This window comes from Micromys minutus, assembly GCF_963924665.1.
Source record: "Micromys minutus genome assembly, chromosome: 3".
Lineage (NCBI taxonomy): Eukaryota > Metazoa > Chordata > Mammalia > Rodentia > Muridae > Micromys > Micromys minutus.
The window spans coordinates 29,384,707-29,409,026 of NC_137972.1; the positions used below are offsets into that span (position 1 = coordinate 29,384,707).

The following is a 24,320-nucleotide window of genomic DNA, read 5'->3' on the forward strand; positions in this document are numbered from 1 at the left end:
TGAAATACAAACAGCCTATAAACATATGGGAGAGAAATTTTAACATCACCATCTGAGCTGTGAGATTTGAATTTCTAGACTTGACCTGGCTACCACAGTGACCTCACACCAGCTAATTACCTTTACAAAATCTAGCCAGCCAGAAATTCAGCATAATGTGGAACATGTTCTCTAGGCCACATGCTTTACTGAGGAACTACGAGTACATCATAGATTCTGGAAGAGGGATAATCATTCTTTTAAGCACTGGTTGGTTTCTTATACTACAGTGGATGGTCCTATACCCAGGCATATATAGGCAACACTAATTGAACTTATTGAGTTATTAAAAAAAAGAAATAAAGTTAGAAATGAGTTGTAAGGGAAAGATTGCAGGGCAGCTGGAGGGAGGACTGGAGGGTTTATATGATCATGTTTCATTATATACATATGTGAAATTCTCAATAGTAAAGAATTAATATTTTCAGAAAACTATACTGAGATTCCATTTCACACCAGTCTAAACAGCCCTGATTAAGAAAAGAAACAACAACAAATGTTAACACAATTTGTCTAGGCACTGGGAAAATCAACACTGTTTCTCAAAAAATTAAGACCAACTTTACTGTATGACCTAGCTATGCCAAATTAGCATGTCACAATACACCCACACACCAATGTTTGTTGCAGCACAGTTCATGATAGCTAAGCTATAGAACAAACCTGCATGCCATTCGCTAGAGGAATGAATAAATCAAATGTGGTGTCTACACAGCAGAGTTATTTTCAGTTAAAAATAAGAATGAAGCTATTACATTTGGAGAAAAATTCATACAATTGGAGATAAACATTGAACAAATTAAGTCACTGTTATGTAAATACTGCATGTTCCTTTCATTTGGGAGTTCTTTTATATAGATATGTAAAATCATATTTGTATAGGAGACACAAAAGTAGAAATAAAATGACCTAGGGGACAAAGGGTAGGTACTAACAAGAAGGGGTAGGAATGTGGAAGTATCAAAGAATGATGGGAAATGTCTAAAAATTTATACTCTTCTCATTTGTAGCCTATCGTAACTAAAATAAAGAGTATGTCAAATGTAGCATTCACACTGTCTTATGAGTTTTACTTTACATATTTGCAAGTTAATACATGTGGTTTATTAAAGAAAGAAGATTATTTACCTTTACATGTTTGAAGTTAAAAGACAACAGTTAAGGTCATATCTTTAAACTTTGTAGTGTCTGTCTTCTGAGTGAGTTCTGATAGGCAACCATGCTCACAGCAGCTGTAAGACTTTATACTTTATATGCTCTACGTGGTTCAGATATAAAGACACTCTAATTGTATTGGCATGCAATTTGACTTAGCCACAGGTACTGGTCTTAGGGAGATATCCCTAACTGAATCTAGAGAATGTCATGTGAGTTCCGAGTAATTTATAGTCCACAAAGTTCTGATCATTTTCAGTGTTAAGGCCCCAGGAGAAGAGGAGCATCAGGCCTCAGAACAATCTGTAGGATACATCCTGTAGGATTTCTAAGACTTTATTTAAAGATCATATGACATGTGCTTATGTACATGCACATATGGGAAGATCATTCATGGGGAGAAGAAAGGTACATTTTATGGTCACTATCTATATGTTTTAGATATCACCACCCATCTACAGTTTCAGGGCTTTAAATTGTTGCAGTTAGTCTTTCCAATGTGCTTTCCAAGAACTGTTGATGCTGTACCCACAATGGCAGGGCATACTTTTATGGCCACTAGAACATTTTACTCATATCCAAATACAGGGATGATGAGCTATTTGTCATCCAACTTGGCCTTGCAATTGGAGTTGAAAGCTGCTGCTGTCAAAAGAAATATTAGGATGACTCAGCCAAGAAAGTGGATTATTAGTTTTGGCAGCAGAAAATGGGTGATTATTTCATACAAGAGAGGGGTTCTGATAGCTGTTTATACACTCTGCCCAGCCATGAGCACAGTTAGGCAGTTTGATGACTTGAACAGTATTTCATCCCTGTGACTATGCTGACTCCCGTTGAAGGCTTAGTGTTGTCAGTATTTTGTTGACATGATTGGAGTTAAGTTCTCACTTCATGTGTGTCATCTCTAGTTCCCCTGAAGACCAGCATGATTGTTAAGCCCTGCTGCCAGTTGGGAAGAAGCCTAAAGAAAGTTTCTCCTGTACCCTTTAATGAGCCTGAAAGTCTAAAAGTCCCCAGTGGCCCTAAATATATAATTCACCTTATTGTAAGAGCTGGTCTGTTAGTGATTCTGTTACAGCACTTTTCTGGATGTGCTGAGAATGTATTCTGGATATCCTCATCCACTTTGATAGGTTAGATTAGTGAATTGCATGCCATGTCTGAATTAACATGCACCAGTTATCTTATTTTTCCTTAATAGAATATCTGATAAAACCATCTTGTAGAAGGGTTTGTTTTTGTCTCACAGTTTAAGGGGATACAGTCCACCACTGCATGAAAAGCATGGCAGCAGGCATGGTGGTGACTGCTTACGTCATATCACCAGTTACAAAATAGAGACTCAGACTGGAAGGAGAACAAGGCTGTGATTGTAAGACCCCTATCTCCGTGATCACTTCCTCCAGTTCCTAAAGGCTCTACTTCTCAAACCAGCAAGTGAAAATGTACAAAACCATGAGCCTGTGAATGCAGTTCTTATTTAAATCATAATACTCAGTCCCTATGGGCTCGTGGTTCTCATAATGTAAAGTGTTTTTAGTCTAATTTCAAAAATGTACACTGTCTCATAGTTCCAAAGCTTCTCAAATGTCAGAAGTACTTTCTTAACTAGGAACCCTTGTATAATAAGATACACATTGCATGTTTTGAATATACAATGGCACCGAGTAAACATCTCTACCCCCAAATAGAGAAATTAGGGTGCAGCATGCAAGGACAAATTAAAGGAAAACTAAAACCTAGAAAGATGACTACGGAGACCCATATCTGGAATTTGGAGCCCTTGTAGCTTGAATGCTCTCGAAATTTGCTCACTGTAGTGTACATGGACTGTCTTTTAAGACTAAATTCAGTAGCACCTACTTGAAGCTTCTCTCAGTAGCTCTCCAGTATTCTGGAAGATCTAATAAAACTTGGGTTTCACTTTCACAATCTCACACTTATTCCCCCTAGGAGGTCCATGTAGGACCTCTGACTCAGTTATATACTGCATGACTCTAGAAGCTCTCTGGAACCTTGGAAAATCCCAAATGACCCCATAACTCTTGCATTCTGCATGTTTGAAAAGCCTGAACTACATAGACAACCTCACTAAGTTCTAGTAACAGATTGAAATATAACTTGGTCACTATGGCCATGATAGCAGTTTTCTCTTCAGGTATTCTTTTTTTTTTGTTACTCAGCTTTGAAATTAATGTCTTTCAAAATTATTTTCAGTTTTATACTGTGGTGTCATCAATGGGTAGGATCTTGCCCTGAAATTAATATACAACACACATGCTTTCTCCTAAACAAGGCTAATACCTTTAACAATTAAAGGTACTTTGTGCACAGTTGCTTTACCTGTACTGTTCTCAATTCTAACCAGCATCCCAATCCCATCTTTACCAAAATACACATTTCTTCAAATCTTTTTTCTCTTTTTTTATCTTTCATTCTCTTGTTTTATGTAAATCTGACTAAAATTAGTGAGCAGTAGCCATGCCACAATCTGGATTGCTATGATGTTTCTTGAAGTATCTTATAACAAACATCTTAATCATTTACTTTTGAATTCATCTGGATACAAATTTTCAGAACTTGAACAGAATAAAGCTAGATTCTCCACCAGAATATAACATAAATGACCACTCCCCTGAGGAGTCCTTATTCACTTCTGGAGCTTCATGAGACTAGGGCCATTGTGCACATTTCTGTTGAGATTCTGACCTTCCCTACTCCAGTCAGAATGGCCCATTAATCTCTGCCTATAGTATTCTAAGCCTTCACTAACTAGCTGATCTAAACTCTTCTTTATTCCTCTTGAAAACTGGTTTCAAAATCTTAAGACCACATGGTCAGGTTTTATATCAACTTAGCAATGACTCCATTCTCAGTACCAGTTTTCAATATTAGGAGCCCCATTTAATAAGAGTTCCATATCATCCCAAAATAAGTACCATACATAGGATGCCAATTATTCTAGTAAGTGAACTTGTGAGTAGCATTTCACATCCAAATATAGCACAGTTTAGTCACAATACGCAAAACATGAAAACACACAGAAGTAAAGTAAGTCAGTGGACCTGAGAAAATTTGCTACTGGATATGTAGCAAATTTTAAAAGCCAACTTCCTAAAATATAGGTCATTTGGATTTTGCTAACGGTCTTTATTATCCATGTAATGCTGAGTGATTTCTAATGGGAGACACCTAGGTTTCCACAATTATATTATAAGGAGTTTGAAGAATTTGCTTCTAAGTGATCATCATAATTTGACACCTAGTACTAAAATTAAAATATATCTCAAGTAAGATTTATTTAGGGGGAGGAGTTATGGTATGTGGTACAATCAGAAGGTGGCCTGGGAGAGGGATAAAATCTGGGGTGTAAAAATGAAGATTAAGTGAAATTTTAAAAAGTAAAATTAATCTAGGTAAGAGAATTATAGCCAGATAATCACAAGAGAAACTAAATTAAAAAATACCATATTCTCACCTTTCCACAATGTTATGTTTAAATAAAATAAAATTAGTCTGTGAATGAAATTAGCTAGTTTTTCTGAGGGAAAAAAATGATTTGTCTGCCATAGGATTAACAACAAAAAAGAGTTTCAAATGTCAAAAGATTTGGTGAAATATTTCAGGATAGTAGACATTTGAGTATCAAGAGTATATTTAGGAACAGAAAGCCCCTCATAACTGCTGTACCCTCTGTGTCTTAGAGTTCACACTGATGTAATGAGAACAATTTATATCCCATCTGGACATGAGGAACTAACAGGGATCTAAATGAGGATATGCTGTGAAAAAGAAAATATTATACCTGTCTGAGTGCTTGTTATTTGGGAATCTAAAGCAGCCCAATTCAGTTAATGGTGATTTCAAGTAACAGTGAGCATTCTAATTGGAACTATGCATACAGACATATATACATGTATAGATTGTAATTTTAAGGATAAGAAACTATCATCTAATAATAACATTCTACTAAGTATCATTCTATAACAATAGTGCTTTTATTAATTCCATTTATTACTGTCATGCACCAAGCACTTAAATGCATTATCTTACATAATCCTCAAAATCCAAGTGTCATCAGTCACATTTGTAAGTTCTACAAAGGTGAAGAGCTTGTATGAGATCACATGAATAATAACGGGCTCCTAACCCTAAGAAATGACTTCAGGACATGGGAACAACTAACCACCATCTCAGTCTTGAAGGAAATTATCCAAGACAGAAAGACACCTCTGGACACTTAGACAAAACTCCTCTGGACAGTTTCCATTACTGCTATTTTTATTTTTAATTACTATTTTATGTATGAATGTTTTTACTGAATGTATGTCTAAGTGCCATACGTGTACCCAGTGCCCTTGGAGGTCAGAAGATAGAGTCAAAATAACAAATGGTTACACATATGGTCTTCAAAGTTACAAATTCACGTTTGTAAAACTTACTAATGTGGCTGATGTGGCTTGGATTTTGAGGATTGTCTGAGTGACCATTTTGGAACTGTAAGGAATGGAACTGGAGTAACAAATGCTTGTGAACTGTCATGTGGGTACCAGGAACCTAACCTGGGTTCTCAGGAAGAGCATCTGATGAGCTTAAGAACTATGCCATCTCTCTGGCCCCACATGTCTAGTGATGTTTTATTATCTAATTCTATTGTCTCAATGCCTGAGATTTGTAAGAATGCTCTGATGGGACCTGTGCAATGACTAAGATCCCAGGTGTGTCCTGGTTGTGTGGCAATGAGTTATTTCATGTTCTTGTTTGTGCTTCACAAGGGCCCCCTGAGGTGAGCAGGTAAAATTTATGATCCTAATTTGAGCAATGGGAAGAGTACCACTCATTATTTCACCCCTGCTGGATACAGTCACCCCTTGCCAACTCTTGTTCTGCGGGAACTGGTTCTATCTCAACAGTTTTAAATAATAACAATCCAGCACCAGTGACCCTCCACCCCTCTGAGACTCTGCTCCCCACAGCTCTCCCTGGAGTTATTCTCAGAGACCCTTCCAAGGGAGACAGTGAAGTTCGAAGATAAGACAGATCGACTTGACCATTGCCATTATTCACTTCAGGCAAACTTAGTCACAGCCTTGATTCATGTTTGAACCACCCAGCAGCTCTGTACTTTTGCTGACCTGTGGCTCTGAGTCTCGGTGGAGGATGGTTTCCTGGCTGAGCTCTCAGGATGAACGTGGCTGCAACACAGATCGTCTCCAGTTCCCCTAGCAACCGTGCACCGTTTAACTCTCCTTGTTCCTGCTAACTGTTGAGTGATTCTGGCCTTCTCCTTCGGATACAACATCTGGTCACACATAATTCTGCATGTTATGCCCCAACCCAAATATAGACCATAAAACAAATACAATTTCAGCCATAACAATGTTTTATTATGTTTGCAATGGTCAGTGCAACCCTCAGGCATCCCCACAGACAGCTACACAAGGTGACCTTTAGGTCACTGATTTCAGTCTTTGAAGAACATATCAAGAATCCAGAACTTAAAACATGGGAGGCTGTTGGCAGGCTACCCCCTGTCTTTTCTGTCCTTTCTACCACCTCCAGGTCTCTGGGAGGCTGCCACAAGACTCTTTATCTTCTCCTTTCAGGCTCGACAAAGCAAGTAGCCTCTGATCGCATCCACGCAGGATCCCCCTGCAGACTTTAAACCCTTCACCGTGGCAGAAGACCATCTCCTATACAGCAGGGTTTCTTCCTGTTCATGCTGTGTACCACATATCTACAGAAGAGGGTCTTCCTGTTCATGCTGCAGTTGGCTAGTCATTTTTATCTTGGTATCACCCTGGTAAAGGACACAGGAGCTGGAAACTTAGTTATCCATCCTTTTGCTGCCCATGTAAGTAATAAGCTGTTTTACCTTAAAAGGAAAAGAGGGCTAGGAGCATACAGTCTTCCCAGGCCTTCTTCCGCTCCAGGCTGATGCATGGTGAGCGTGATGTCACAACTCCCTGACAGGTTATTTCCAGTCTTCTGTGCATTAGCCTTTCTAAGACATGATGGTTGATTTCTCCTTCATTACCCTTATTCCTGAAAGCCAGGGTCTAAAAGCTTTACAGACACAAACTCAAGCATGTTCCTCACAACCTCAGTGACTGAAGTGGTATATGTCTATTACTTGCACTCACTGATTTCCACTACTTGTTGGAAGCCATTTGTTTTAGCTTCCATATCTGAATAAAGACATGAAGCCATTATCTTTCTGTGTCTCATTTCTTTCGCTTAACAGAGCGCCTTGCAAAACTTAACTAAATGGGTGTAAATGACATAATTTCATCTTGTTACTATTGAATAGCACTCCATTACATATAAGCAATGCATTTTCTTTATCCATTAGTCCAGTAACGAGCATTTAGAGATATTCCCATGTTTCAGTTATTGTGGCTACTGCTATAATGAACATTCAACTTTAGACATGTCTCTGACATAGTAACTTCATTTTATATAATTTGAACATATACTAAGCAGCGTCGTTGCCCAGGCATGGAGCAAAATTTTTACAGGTATATTCTGTTTTGTAGTCATACCCATTTTTCATACTTTGTCTGTGGTTAAACTTAAATGCACAAAAATCAAGTGTTGGTATAAATAGTTACAGGACTAAAAATATAGCAGTTTCACGTTGACACTGTTTTCTTGAGTTGTATATAACCTTATTCAGACCGATGATACAATCTCTAGCTGGCAAGTGTTCAGAACCCCGAGATCAAGCGTGTTCTTCTCTTACTCGGTGTCAGTTGCTCAAGATTCAGCAATTTAGCTTTTAGATCTCCACATCCAGACTTTTCTTGTTTGATTTGGTGACCCAAATTATCTTTATTGCTTTTCTCTTGTCAGAAGAGTAATGAGCCTTCATCATCATTTTAGATTCATACAAAGCTTCAACTGCTTTGTCTATGGCACGAAGCATTCTACCCTTTCTGATTCACTGCCATGGTCCCCAGGACCCTTCTTATTGCTGTTTTGGTGAGTTGGAAGTCAATCATCCCAAGACTTCTTTACAGCCTGTTTTTCTTATGAATTTGTTTGAAAACTCTCATTTTCTCTTTCTTTTATCTTTCCAATAATTTCGTATTTGGTTGAGTGCACCGTTGAGCACCGTTGCCTGCCAAGTCTGTATATAGTTCTTGCTGTATGTGACATTTACTCAGCCTTTTCTTCTGACTTAGACATGACATGGTAGCTAAAACTTTCTACTCTTTTTTTTTCAATTTCTTATGCATGTGTGTGAATGTAAATATGCATGTTTGTGTGTGTCATAGGTTTATGCATATGTTTGCGTGGTGGGTCACAGGGCAGCCTCAAATGTCATCCTCAGGAAATTGTCTACTACCTTTAAGATAAAGGTTCTCAATGGCCTGGAGCTCACCAATTAAACTAGACTAATGAGCAGGCATCTTCCTCTGTTCTCTTACCCAGTGCTGGGATAACCAGTGTAGTCTATTGTGCTCAGCTTTTTCTTGGATGATGAAGATCTAATTTGGGTTCTTACAGTTACAAAACAAGTTCATTTCCAACCAAGTCATTTCCCGGAACACACATCTTTTACTTTGCATCTTGAAGTCTAATTTTTCTATTTTTCTATTTTTTCTTTGAATTAAATTTTTTGATAATTATGGGTTCCCAGATATTTGTGATAAATAATACAAAGAGATCCCATGGGCCCTTCACCTGGTTCCTTCCAATAATAAATGCTGCATAATTAGAGTGTAACATCACAATAGGGAAATTGACACCCACAGTATTTATCAATCATATATAAATTTCTCTAACATAATACCTGCCCGTGTGTGTATATATGTACATATTAATTCTATTCCACTTTGTTATGTGTTTGGATTTATGTAACGATAGCACAGACTACACAAAGAGTAGCATCATCACACAAACCCTTGGTGTTCTGTCATCGTCAGTGCTGTCTCCCAGCACCTACCAACTGCGTACATGGTTCTCATCATAAAACAATACAGAACTCTATACAAGATCAATACTTCATTTAGTATGTGACCTTGAAATGGCTTTTTTTCACTTAGGCCCTATTCGAGTTTATTGTGTCCAACAGTGACCCACTCCCCACTTGAGTCTATAGTATGGACTATACTATAGTTTGTTAAACATTAAGCAGTGTAAGGAAATTAGGGTTATTTTAAGATTGAGGCTACTACTAACTATGCTTCCAAAATATTCATGGGCAGTTTTCTATGTTTCTAGTTTTTGTTTTTGTTTTTGGTGCCAATTTAAATAGTTTTATTATTCCATATTACCTGTTTTTGGTCCCTGTGCAACAATGCTATACCCTCTACTTGGACTGACTTAATCCACTGCTTCAATGGTGGGGCCTGAAGAAGCACCACCAGATGGAGGAGCTCCACCACCAGGGAAGCCACCAGGCATTCCTCCAGGCATGCCACCAGCACTCTGGTGCAGCTTGGGAATGATAGGATTGCAGACTTTCTCCAGTTCTTTCTGCTGATGCTCAAATTCTTCCTTCCCTGCAGTCTGGTCCTTATCTAGCCAGCTGATGGTTTCATTGCACTTGTCAAGAATCTTCTGTTTGTCCTCACCATTGATCTTGCCTTGAAGTTTCCCATCTTCAACAGTTGCTTTCATGTTGAAGGCGTAAGACTCCAGTGAATTCTTGGAGGAAACCTTATCTCTCTGCTTCTCATTCTCAGCCTTGTACTTCTCTGTTGCTTGGACCATGCGCTCAATATCCTCCTGACTCAAGTGGTCATCGGTGATGGTGATCTTGTTCTCTTTTCCTGTGCTCTTATCTACAGCAGAAACATTGAGGATGCCATTGGCATCAATGTCAAAAGTAACCTCAATCTGAGGCACCCCACGGGGTGCAGGAGGTATGCCTGTGAGCTCCAACTTTCCAAGCAGGTTGTTGTCCTTGGTCATGGCCCTTTCACCTTCATACACCTGGATGAGTCCACCGGGCTGGTTGTCAGAGTAGGTGGTGAAAGTCTGTGTCTGCTTGGTGGGAATGGTGGTATTGCGCTTGATGAGGACAGTCATGACTCCGCCAGCAGTCTCAATACCAAGGGAAAGAGGAGTGACATCCAAGAGCAGCAGATCCTGAACATTCTCAGACTTGTCTCCAGATAGAATGGCTGCCTGGACAGCTGCACCATAGGCAACAGCTTCATCTGGGTTAATGCTCTTATTTAGTTCTTTTCCATTGAAGAAGTCTTGCAGAATGTTTCTGAATCTTAAGGATTCTGGTAGAACCACCCACCAAGACAATATCATGTATCTGTGACTTGTCTAGTTTGGCATCTTGAAGGGCCTTCTCCACAGGGTCCAGTGTGCCACGGAACAGGTCAGCATTCAACTCCTCAAATCAAGCACGGGTAATGGAGGTATAGAAGTCAATTCCCTCATAGAGAGAATCAATCTCAATACTGGCCTGGGTGCTGGAGGATAGTGTGTGCTTGGCCTGCTCACAGGCAGTGTGGAGATGCCTGACAGCTCTTTTGTTCTCGCTGATGTCCTTCTTGTGCTTCCGCTTAAACTCAGCAATGAAATGGTTGACCATGCGGTTGTCAAAGTCTTCTCCACCCAAGTGGGTGTCTCCAGCTGTTGATTTGACTTCAAAAATTTCATCCTCAGTGGTGAGGATTGACACATCAAAAGTGCCACCTCCCAAGTCAAAATCAACACATTCCTTTCAGCTCCGACCTTCTTATCTAAGCCATAAGCAGTAGCAGCAGCAGTTGGTTCATTGATAATTCGAAGTACACTGAGGCCAGCAATGGTTCCGGCATCTTTTGTTGCCTGCCGCCGAGAGTCATTGAAGTATGCTGGCACTGTGACCACAGCATTGGTAACAGTCTTTCCAAGGTAAGCTTCTACAATGTCCTTCATCTTTGTCAGAACCATTGAGGAAACTTCCTCTGGGTAGAAACTTTTTGTCTCCCCCCTTGTATTCGACTTGGACCTTGGGCCTGCACCATTCACCACCATAAAGGGCCAGTGCTTCATATCAGACTGAACAACAGCATCATCAAACCTATGTCCGATCAGACGTTTGGCATCTAAAACTGTGTTGGTGGGGTTCATTGCAACCTGGTTCTTGGCCGCATCCCCAATTAATCTTTCTGTGTCAGTGAAAGCAACATAGCTCGGTGTGGTGCGGTTACCCTGGTCATTGGCAATGATTTCCACCTTCCCATGCTGGAAGACACCCACACAGGAGTAGGTGGTGCCAAGATCAATGCCAACTGCAGGTCCCTAAGACATGGTTGCTTGTGTGTAGGCCCGGCTGCCCTAGTTTTTGAAGTATAAAAGTAATCACTAGGTCACAAGTCAAGCACATTTCTATTTCTATTCTAATTCTCAGTTCTCTTTCCCAAGTGTCGGTGTCACTCTGTGTCCCTCTCCTATCTGGAATAAACTGGATCCCTGCTCCACTACCAGCTTCTGGCATCACTTTCTTTTTAATTTCACCATTGTTTCAGTGTAAAGGGAGACTGTGTGCAGCTTTTACTATGCATTAACCTCCTGAGTACATCCTAGGGCTCGCAATGTTAATGGGCGCTCTCATCTTCGAGACTGACATCCATATAGCTTTCTAAGTGGACTCTGGTTTGTTTTACCCATTCTCCACTCTGACCTTTTAGATTTGTGAGCCTTGGCTTTCTTTGGGGCATTCTAGATACAAATCTGTCAGACTGTGGTTTACGAATAGTATGAGGCTAAATGATTTTCATCCTCTTCACGAGATGTCATAGTTAATGTTGATTGTCAGCTAGATGGGATCCAGAATCACCCAGAAGACATTAACAAAATGTAAGTCCTAAATGAAGAGACAAGCATAACATCCAGAACAGCCATGGGCAGCGCACTCCATGGTCTGGCTTCCTGGACTGAATCAAGAGGAGACTGTGGACTGGGCACCAGCTTTCACTTTTCTCTGCTTCCTGACTGTGGCTCAAGTGCCTAGAGCCAGGATTTCCCTGATGGGATGGGCTGTCCTTTTAAACTGTGAAGTGAAACAAACCTTCCTTCGTTTAGATGCTTTTATTGGGCCATAGTAATGAGAAACACCTGGAATTTTTTCAGCTAGCTTACCACAGAGGAACATTTAGGCTGCTGACAATTTGAAGCTATTGCTGATGAAGGCACATAAGACCATGACATCGATTAGATTTTTGTATGCTCCCATTGGTTCACAATATATGGCTTGATTTGGGAGTAGTGGAACCTTCAGGAAATAGATAATAGTTGAAGGATGGTAGGTCACTGGGGGCATGACTTTAAAGAAAATGATAAGACCCCGGCCCATATTTTTAATTTTGTTTTATTTATTTGACCACAGTGACTGGCTTATTCTGCTATGTACTTCAGATATGGTACAGTTTCTTCCTGCAAATGTAAAATCAGTGGAGCACTGATAGTGAATTGAGCCATCCAAAACTGTGAACCAAAGTAAGTCTTTCCTTCTTACAACCTGACTTTCTCTAAGCTTCCTTCTAATAATCCACCTAACACAAAGCATCTTGTATGCAACTCTATTGCACATTCTGAAATCATTGCTATATATTGATCATGGTTTAGATCATAGTTAATTGTTTTGTATGTTTCCCAAATTGTCACATGCACCATTTCTCTACAGCCTCTTTCTGTTGTATAACTTTTACCACCTTTTTCAAAACACAATTGGGCATACTTGTGTGGGTCTGCTTGTTGCTTTTTCTTTACATCTTAATTTTATTTTATGTGTATAAGTGTCTGCCTACATGTATGTAAGTGTACTACATGCATGCCTGCTGCCCAGGGAGGCCAGAAGAGGGTGTAAGATCCCTTGGAACTGGAGCTATTGTGGGTACTGAAACTTAACATGGATCCTCTACTAGAGCAGTGTATGTTCTTAACCACAGGGCCATCTCTCGAGTCCACTTCTTGGTTCTTTGCCCTCTTTACTGGAATATTCCTTCATTGTCCTTCACATCAGAGTGAGGCAGATGTTGTGTCTCTCCTTTTGCTGAGATGCTGAGGGTCAAAGCGTATGAATGACATATCTTTAGCTATACACCCAACAAAAAAGAAGGTTTCTGATCTTCATTTTTATGTATATCTCATGCTTATTCAACAGCATACAATGCCTGCTGCTATGTGACAGTTCATTAAATCTTTTTATTAACAATAAATTTATTGTTAATTTTTATTTTTATTGTTAATTTAATATTAATTGTTAATGTTTTATTTAAAACAACATTAAAAAATGTAAATGAAGAGATGAGGATAATGTTCATTGGTCAACTCTGAACTCTGAACTTTGCACCCTGTAGCAATTAATGTTGCTACAATTGGTATAAACAGCAACTATATATAATTCTTCCCTACTTGACAATTGCTCATTGATCCAAAGCACACTGTGCCGTTTTGACCAGCTCAGAAACCTTGACATCCTCAGTTTAATGAGCTGGATGTTCAGAATGATGTTACTGTAAGCAGATAGTTGGTAATCAGTGTCATGACCAGTGTAAGGCACACGATATTCCACACATGGTTTCCCAGGTTCTCATGGAAGAGTTCCAGAAATGGAGGAATTTGTTTTAGCAAGCATGGAAGCAGGATGAACCCTAGCTACTCTAGCAGTGATCAATACTATCTAAGCAGACATTTGCTAGCAAGGCGCCTCGGATCCTGATCTACTCCCTTCTACAGCTCCCTTGGTAAACATGCAAGAGCATTCTCTTCCCTTGGTTCCATGTCAGTTGGCTTAAGTCATGACTTCTTTCTCATTAATATTATTTCACACTTGATAACAGTGGCTTAACTGAACAATAGAATATATGACATTTGAAAAGTTCGAAAATTTGCCTTGAAATCATTTTACAAATAAAACTGGACTCAGATTTGTAGGGGAAACCCCTCCATGTTACTTAAATTATACATGGAAAAGCTATTAGAGACTCTAAGGTCATTTTACTTCTGATGTTAGCCTGTGTTTTCACACTTACGTATAAGTTTATGCTTTTGAATCAGGAAGTGTAAAACTAATGTGAGTCATATATTAAGTAGTCTAACTATGAGATATGTGTAAATGTATACACAATGGAAGCTCTATGTATTTATTTTTGCAATCTGAAACTCATTAGTATATGAAGTGCTTGATAGCAGCTTAGTTAAGGATGATGTATGTATTGCTATTCAGAAATTCCTGGAAGATTTCTTCCCAAATTACCTGACAGTCCTAAATTCACACCTTGAAGCCAGATGATTTTAAACTGAGCAGGGTGGTGAATCTACCCTATTGTCATAAGCAGCCAACCATGACATGTGGCTCAGCACCATTAATAAACCTACGACCCCAGTTTCTCATGCCACTCTGAAATTTTCTGCAAGTTCAAATTTACGAAAAGAGATATAGTCCAGATTTTCATTTCTGAAGTAGACTCCCTTGTAGATTTACAGAGAACACTGCCAAGAAACTGAGTTCTAATGAAATGTCATCCTGAGGGGCCGGTCTTGCTTTGGGAAATGTCCACTGAAAGGATGCGTTCAGAGGAATTCAGACATCTTTAGATCTCTGGCTCCTGTCCAAGTTGCACACAGGCCCATTTGGCACCAGCCTCACTGCGGCTTTCCCACAAGGCTCTGGACAGGTTCCAGGAACTCAGTTAGGCTCCACTCTCATAGGAGTCTGCACAATAGAGAGAAATCACAAAGCAGTCAGACCTCAGGCTATGGCTGCGGAGGAGACCCTGAAGACCCAAAGGAGCAAACTGCCTGCTGGGTGTCCCATCAGGGAATCTAGAAGTTACAACAAAGGTACCTTTGCTCTCAACCACAGGAAGGAAGTATCAGGTGTATTTGAACTAGGCTTGTTCAAGCTGCCAAAAGTTCCACAAACATCATGATTGAGGAGTGTCAGCAAATCTAGAAATAGAACATGCTCATGATTGTTCACCACACAAAAGAAATCCATAGAAAGGTATGTGATGACCAGAAAAGCCACAGTCCAAAGGTCACTTGAGTTCTGTATCTTTGACCAGCCAGTATGCACACTCTTAGCACTTTTTTAGTACTTACGTGCCTAAGTTTACTCCTCTGTACAAAAGTACACTGGACAAAGTGATCTAAGCCAGCATTTTCTTGTATTTAGGAGCAGTGGTGGGTGAGAAAGATTATGCTTGCAGCTGTTATTTCAATTTCAAATTGCCAGCAGGTAGTAGATCATTAGAAATAGAGGTTAAATCAGTGCCATCCCTCTGCCTTCTCCACACATACGCCCTTCTCTCCAAGAAAGTAAGTTGGGGCTCGTTTTGTTGCAGCTGTATCTGAGGTGCTGGAATTGAATGTAGAGCCTCCCGCACGTCAGGTGAACTCTGCAACCAGTGGCATCACTTCTAGCCTTGAATTGTAGTTCTTAGGCCATTTCTACCCATCAGACACGGTTCTCCAAGAACATAAGTTTACTGCAAAATGTAGGTAAATAGAAAAAGGACAGGATGCCCTATTCACTCTTCAAAGTTAATAATCGGAAAACACAAAGCTACTACCAAATAATGAAGGAAAAGTGAGATGTCCCTGAATACAAGCAAAAGATATGAACCAGTCCATCAACACATAGTCAACCCGAGTTGCTCATCACGGCAGAATGTTCTGTCACTGTGTTATGGAGATTACAGAGATCTGAATGGAACCAGCCAGCAAGCTGCCATCTGCCTCTGACTTTGGTTTTTCAGAGAAAGTTAGGGCACAGAAAAACTTTCAAGTGCATCAAGCCGTTTGACTCAGAAATTCAAAATACATTCTGAGGAGATGATCAGAAGACAACATAAAACTTATGTGGTGATGTGCACAATAATAAAAACAAGATTATTTAACTGGTCAAATTTATTGTGATAAACTCAAGTGTTGCCATCAAAACTCCTGCTTTTGAAGAACAATAATACTGGAACTAGTACAATGAAAACTTCATACAGCAAATAGAGCAACCCAGGCAGAGAAAGTTCCCAAGCATGTAATCATGAAAATAAAGATTAATCTGTAATTTTATTTTACTTAATTCTCTTCTACAACTGTCCATCAATAAATGTGCATTGCTGATATTTTTATAAGAATAAACATTGTTTTCAAATGAATTAGAACTGGGGAAACCTTTGGCAACATGTATTGTGTACAGACATGCTCCCAGATTCTCTTCCCAGACATACATACTATAAAAATGTACTGCATATGCTCACCAAACTCCATATGCTAAGACATTCATAGGAGGCTGGCTTATATTAGACCAATGCTGGAAACCATCCAAATGCCCATTAGTAATAGAATAAATTATTCAGTTGTGGTATGCTGCCTCAACAGAAGATCATACAGTCACAAGATGAAGAATGCATAATTGCACACAGTGACAGACACAGTCACAAGCAAAAAATATGCGACTAAGAGAAAGAAGTCACATAGGAGAGTGTGGTGTACAAATCCATTTATATAAATTATGACATGTATCAAATCAGGGTGAGTTGGTAGTTGCTTGTGATTCCTGAGGTGAGGCGGGCTATAGGAGAGCAAGGAGGCCTCCGAAGCCTTCTCCTGTGCTGTGGCTCTGCTTGGACCCATGAAAATTCACCTACTATATATTTCTGAACCTTTGCATGTGCTCATTTGCACCTTAGCAAAATGCTAAGAATAAAAGACTAATGTTTGAGCAAGTGTGAGAAGGGCAGAGGGAAGACAAGAGGCAGAGGAAGGGAGCCAGGATGAGCTAAGACCTGGCCTGAGCAGAGCATTCTTCCTGCTTCAAGAGCTGGGAGAGAGTGGGGTAGCTTCTCTTCCTCTGGGGTTAAGTGGAGAGGAGAGAGTACGTGCTCTTCAGTGTACGTAAAGCCTTGGACAGCATTCCCGACCCCTCTGTCCAATGCTTGCCCTAGCTCTCAATGCTCTAATGGTCTATCCTCACTAATCTCTCCATGAGAAAGGCTTGTTGCTTCCCTCACCCACACTCTCAGCACCTCCTATCAACTATGCACCACTCTATCAGCTTTGTCTAACCTCAGAGAACTTCCTCAGCTGGGTGAAGTGGTCCATGTAATAATCTAAATACTTGGGAAGCTGAAATGGAAAGATTAGGAGTTCAAAGTCAGATAGAGAGAGCCTATCTCAAAAGCATATGTAATTAAGGTGCATGCACATGTATTTTCACATATGTGCATACATACACTGGTACACATACACATTAAATAAGATGTCTCAGCCACCAGTGGGACTCCCCATAAGATTACATTGTCCAATGATGTTGTAATTTCCCTGATTTGTTTATATATTTTCCTATGTTTACACAGTGACAAAAATGCATGGTAACATATTTCTCAGAAGATATGGCATCACACAATGCATAGCTGTCTTCACATAGAGACGTTGAAGGGGGAGGCAGTTCAGATGATAGAGACATAGTAGAAGATTTAGAAGTAGAGATACAGATGTTTGTTTGCTCACAAGAATGGAAGCTTAACAGGACAGATACTTTATCTTTTCTGCTTTCACTTTCCTCTCCTTGACTCCTTGAATAGTTTCCAACTATCAAACTTCTCAATAAATTTCTCTTGATGTAACTTCTGCCCCATTCACAAGTCACACTGGGTATGATAAATAGAAATGCTGTCTCTTCTTTATACCCCACTCTTGGTGTCTCTCTGTCTCTTTCTTTCTCTCATTTAGTTCTTTAGCCCTCCCCCTCTCTCCAACAGTATACTGTGCAAGAGTTGGGGTCTTAGATACAGATCCCCAGACTAATTGGAAACAGACAGAGTAACTATTTCCTAAATTTAAGAGACTTGGAGACTTGCAGGGCTTGAGGTCCCTTTGTGTCTTTGTTGAGGGATCTGAGTAGCTAAACACATTTCATAAAGAAGGATCAGCTCCATATTTATCAAGAACTCCACCCAAGAAATAAATGAACAGAATCCAAGGTAAAAGTCTTCTGGACTCCTGGACTCCTTAGGGCAGAGACCCAATATGAAATGTGAGGTATTCTCATGACTTAGGCACAGTGGGGATTTGAAAAGTCTCAGGGCATTTGGTTCACGTGTGACTTCCTCCTTTTCATATTGAATTACTACAGCTTGAAAGCAGCATTCTGAAGCCTGGGATGTAGCTGGCTGCACTCCACTGGTCTGTCCCCATTCTGAGAGAGAGTGTTTAAAATCACCTACATGTTGACTTTGTAATTTAAGTAACAACTCTCTTGTGGGAATTTTACCACTTGTGGTTAGTCTGGACAGGGCAGGTTGTAGATGCATTCCCATGGCTGATGTGGAATCTGAAGCCCACAAATGGACATGGTGATTGCCTCTTTGTCAATGTCATTCCTGTCACCTCACCTATATGGTGGGATGCACTTGGGGTCACATGGTTGATAATGGTATGGTTCAATCTCAGGCCTTGCCATGTTAAGAAAATTATGAAGATCTTTAATATTCTGTTTTTCCTTTTATCATTAACTATCTCCTTCCACTTAAGTGTGTGTGTGTGTGTGTGTGCTTGTTTGTCCTGGAACTTGGGTGTCTTTGAGGATTCCTATACTTCTCACAAGGCTGGATATTCTTAGTATAAGACAAATATTGGCCTAAAGTCAGCAGAAAGAGACTTGCTTTACAGTAACTTCACTGCTTTCTTCTATATAAATATCTGGGCATCTTTAGCTTCATGGCTGACAAATGGCTGTGTGGCCAGCTCCATAGAGATTCAGTGGAGTTCCCCAAAGGGTCTAAAAGTTTCATCATATACCACAAACTTAGGCATGTCTGGCTGAGCAGTGTACATTTATGTGACCTATAAAGACACTTTGACATTTAGGAATGATTCCCTTACAAAAACAATGTATCCGTTTTTCTTGTTGACCAGGAAATGCTCTAATTGTGCAAACCAGCCGAGGGTGCCATGCTTTAAGTCTGGTCCCTGTGTTGCATTTCCCTGCTCCCAGCTTACCCAGCTCTAGGTGGTATAATCCATGAACTGGAACTGAGGAAACTTCAGGGCACTGAGGCACCGGCAACAGATCTAGACATTCACTTCACCATTTGTCCCCCCATACAGCTCAGTGATTCTCAGACTCTAATATACTCCACCTGTTTTGACTTCCACAGTAAGACTCCATACCTTCCACTACTGGAATTCTGACTTGCAGGTCATTTGACTGGGGTTCTTGGTGGTTTTACAGTCCCAGCCCTTTCTGGGTCTTGGAGCCTGTTCTTTGTAGTGTTCCCAGCAAATCCTAATGACAGCAGACTACAGTGACTACCCAATATCAGACACCTAATCCTAGATCCCTCTCTCAAGGTGACCATATTCCTAGGTGATCTAGTCTGCCTCTCAGCTGGGCTCCACTGCTCATACCTTACATAGTCTGAATCTGCACCTGCTGCTCTATACTTCTGAGGCTAGGCCTTTCACCTGCTCCAAGAGGTGGCCTGATCCCTGGGTTGACTTAGTCACATCTGTAATGGTTTAGCTTGCTCTCTTATTGTTACTACCCTGCCTGTCCCAGGGCTCATAGGGAGAATCACAAAGGCAATGTGTGCAGTGAAAATTCACTTCACCAAGCAAAAGCCAATGTAGTTACTTTCTCTCACCACGGGAAGCCCTGACTCTTCCCTCTTCAGTGGCAAGCTCCTTGCCATGTTTGTTATCTGTGCACACAAGCATCGAAAAGCACTTAGCACTTTGTAACAGATGGTTGGCTTTTAAGTTTATACCCTGAGACTGGAGCTTATTGCTGAGGAAGAAGATAGAGTCGGGATGGTGCTGTCTGTGGTTTTGTCTCATTAAATCTGATCTTTTTGTTACCATCAGGAAGGCAGAAATAAATAAAGACATGACTGATAGTACTTCACTCTAGATGGTCCCACTCTACGAAACAGGCAGTGCGGTCCTTTTCCTGTGTGCTGTGTTGGTAGTGCTGAGGCGCTCCTCTTGTTAAAACCAGTTTCCTAAGTCCTCTTAGCCTCTGGGCACAGTAAAAAAAAACCACTGCTGTCTTTCTTGATTTAACGCTTTGATCATCTCTAATGCAAGTTTTTCAATAATCCATCCTCAGTACATGTCTCTTGATGAAACAAATGGCTGGGTGGATGCTACGCATTTAACTCATTAAGTGAGTGTCCCCTGTGACTTTGCCATCCAGTCAGCACAACTCATCATGAAACTGAAGGTCTACGGACTTTTCATACAAAGGATGCCATGGGTACTCCAAAGATGGTTTTCTTGTCTCTTTCTCTTTTATTCTTTGCTTAAATTTGGGCCAGTACTCTGCATGACCACATCTCTGCTCTTACACAAGGCTACGGATGCAGAGTCTGCATATGTTCTGTGGGTCAATACTTTTAATTCATATATTCATTAAGTTCTTTTTTACATTTATGCAGTTATTGGGGGAAGTATGTGTGCTTGTCATAGCACATGTATAGAAGTTAGAGTACAAACTGGAGTAAGTTGTCTCCTTCCATCATGGGGTTCTGGAGACTCAAACCTTGGATCACACCTTAAAAATAACGGTCTGTGGACTTTCTATACTGAGGACCCTACGGATACTCCAAACATTGTTTTCTTGCTTTTATTTTCCAATCCTTGCTCAAATTTGTGCTGTATTCTGAATGATCCGTGTAAAAGAAGGTAGACAAAAGAATTTGGTTTGGTCTGCTTGCCATCAAGACTGCTGAAAGGATCATCTACCTCAGTGCTGAGAACATTCCTTCACTGGAGTAAGAACCTACTTCTTTGGGATTCCAGTGTAGACTCAGGCTACCAATTCTCCAGAAATCCTCCTGGACCTCAGAATCAGATTTTGAACTACTGAGACATCCCAGTCTCATGAACTGAGTGACTGCTGGATTGTTGGCCTTTTCACCTGCAGACAGCCATTGTCTGATTGCCTGGCTGAAGTATTTGTCAAGAAATGGCCTACCAAAGAGGAATGAAGGATGTCTGGTATCTCTTGGCTAGTGCTCATGAAGAGGGTTTAAGGCTCTGGGAAGTTGCAAGGCCAGCATGAGTTCACTGTATAAAATCCAATACTCCACACCGTGGGAAGAGGCAGAAGACATACTCTTCATTAATGCTATAAATGTAGAACAGTGAGAGCACATTTGTCATTGTTCTTGTCCTTATAGCAGACTTTAGGATTGCAAATGCTGCTGCTCAATCAAATGCGGTACATTTGATGGGCTTAACTGGGCCCCAGTACAGCCAGGGTGAGGCTGCAGCACTGACTCAGCAAAGGCAAAGTGATCATATAGTAAGTGAAAAGCATAGTCTGTGAGCAATGGCTATGGTGGCCTGACCCATAATGGGCAGCATGGGCAAAGTAATTTTTATGATGACATGATTCAAATGGACCTTTGGTGTTGGATAATCATGGTGTTTCCCAGAATAAAATGGAGGTGAAGCCTACTACATATATGTCTCCAAGATGTATACACAGAACAATCCTCAAACAACTGGAAGACTAGCAATGTTGGACTGTAATGAAAGGAAATCTTAGCTTGTGAACCAATTTCCATACTTGAGCCTGTTTTCAGACCTACAGCCCTTTGAAAGAAGGGAAAGACGGGCCCCTCTGAAGAAGGTCCTTGCTAAAATATCTAAGAGTTTTACTGCTGGCCTTTCTTCCATTCTTTCCCAAAGGGACCCATATCTTTTTATAACAGTAACTGTATACTGGGAAAAGGAAAACAATCAGGCTTTCTGGGGTTTATGGATGCTGGTTCTGAACTGACTCTGATTCCAGGACACTCCAAAAGGCATTGCAGCACTCCATTTGAAATAGGAGCTTATAGAGATCCGGTGATTAATACAGTTTGGGCTAAAACCTGACTCACAGTGGGTCTAGTAGGTCCCTGAACTCATCCTGTAGTTATTTCCTGAGTCTCAAAATATCTAATTGATATAGATAAGGTTAGAAGTCAAATGAATTCTCACATTGTTTTCCAGACCTGTGAGATGGTAGTTATTAAGGTTGAAATGGCTAAATGGAAGCTATTGGAGTTGCCTCTACCAGAGAAAATGATGATCCAAAATCAGTATCATATCCTTAGAGAAATTAGTGCCTCCATCAAGGACCTGGGAGGAGCAGAGGTGCTGGTTTCTGCCATCACTCTTTCCAGCCCTCCTACTTTGCCTGTGCTGAAGACAGATGCAGAATGAGAGTTGACCATCTCAAACTTGCTCAAGTATTGATTCTGATCACAGCTGCTGTACCAGATGTGGTGGTCTTACTCAAACTGATTAACCATTCTTCTGGTGCATGGTAGATAGCTATTGGTCCAACAAACACCCCTTTCTTACTGTGTCTATAATGGCCACTGGAAACCATTTGTTTTCAGAGAGCAAGGCCAGCAGTATACCTTTACATTTACCTCAGGAGTATAGGAATTATCCCTGTGTCATAATTAGTGTGAAGGGATCTTGATCATATGTCTCTTCCACAAAATATCACAGTAGTCCACTCTATTGATAAAATTATGCTGACTGGATCTTGTGAGCAGAACGTAGCAACCATTTTGTACTTGTTGATAACACATATACACATCAGAGGATAAAAAATAAATCTAACCAAAATTTAAGGGCCTTCAACCTCAGTAAAATTTATAGGAGTATAGTAGTATAGGGCATGAAGATATATTCTTCTTAGATATCCCTATTATTCCCACTAACAATAAAGTGTCACAGTGTTTAGTGGGCTTATTAGAGTCTGGAGGTGCACATTCCTGGCTGGGCTGTGTTACTCCAGCCTGCAAACTAATTATTCATTAAAGCTGCTGATTTTGAGTGAGTCCTGGAACAAGAGATGGCTCTTCAACAGGCTCAGGATGCTATGCAGTCTTCTGTACAGCTTGGACTATATAATCTAATTGACCCAATGATACTTGAGGTGTCAGTGGCAGAAAAGCTGTATGGGGCTTTGGTCAAGATCCTAAAAGTAAGTGAATTACAGAGAGCTTTGGAGCAAGGTTCTACCATCATTTAAAGACAACTATTCTCCATTTACAAAACAACTCTTGGCCTTCTTTTAGGCTTTAGACATTTGACAATGGGACATGAGACCTGAATTGCCTATCATTAGCTGGCTGTTATCTGATCCACCAAGCCATAAAGTAGGACATGCATACCAACTGTCCATTATCAAATGGAAATAGAATATACACAATCAGGCCTGAGCAGATCATTACAACATCTTTTTGTGACAACTGTGATGTCAGGGACTTGAATTGATCATGGTTGGAAAATTGGTGAAATAACATTTGAGGAAGATGTGGAGAGATCTTTCTGAATGGGTACAGAGTGTAAAGTGACTGTGTCCCAAGTAGATGCTCATCAAAATATATTACCATAGTGGCAGAGATGGAAGTTATGGTGGAGCTCAACAGCATGCATGGTCTTCCACTTAGCACTGCTGACAGAGAATCAGCTGAATCTAGGTGCCAAGTCTTTGAGGAGCTAAGATTAACACTAATTCCCTTATAGGGCGCCATTCCCCAGGGTGACCAGTCAGTAACTTAGTAGTAGGTAGACTAAGTTGTTCCACTTCCTCCTTGGAAAGGACAATGCTTTGTCCTTACTGGAGTAGATACTTATTCTGGTGATATCTTTGTCTTTCCTAATCATAATGCTCCAAGGAGCTTCAACAAACATCCCATAGATCTGGTTGGAAGCTCAAACTTCCTCATGCTATTTCGAGCTTCTGATGCCCTTAAGTCAGCAGGCTAAGAAAAGAATAGCAGTGTTAGAAGAGATAATTGGTCCAGATTACCAAGGGTGAACTGGCTTACTTCTTCACAATAGGAGTAAGGTAGATTATGTCTAGAGTGCAGGTGATTCTTCAGAGCATCTTCTGATGCTACCATGTCCTGTGATTAAAGCTAATGGTAATTTAACAGCAACAAGCCATCCTAAGAAGAATGGCAAAGGGTGCAGACCCTTCAGGAATGAGGGGATGAATCACTCTTCCAGGAAAAGAGTCAAGACATGCTGAGGTGCTTGCTGAAGGTGGAAAACATATAGAATGTTAGTAGAAGAAGGTAGTCATAAGTACCAACTTAGGTCACATGGCCAGTTGCGGACATGTGTTTTTAATTTTATATGTGAATATGTATATA

The 24,320-nt window shown here is 40.4% G+C and overlaps 1 protein-coding gene across 1 annotated transcript; it reads right to left on the reverse strand.

Annotated features, from left to right (window-relative positions):
• Positions 1-9,525: 9,525 nt before the first annotated feature.
• On the reverse strand, positions 9,526-24,068 carry LOC308418871 (heat shock cognate 71 kDa protein-like; the record flags this gene model as incomplete). The annotated part of the gene is given in 5 exon segments (XM_080914418.1): positions 9,526-10,416; positions 10,418-10,558; positions 10,562-10,872; positions 10,875-11,448; positions 23,994-24,068. Coding segments are annotated over 5 exon segments (1,992 nt in total).
• Positions 24,069-24,320: the final 252 nt, after the last annotated feature.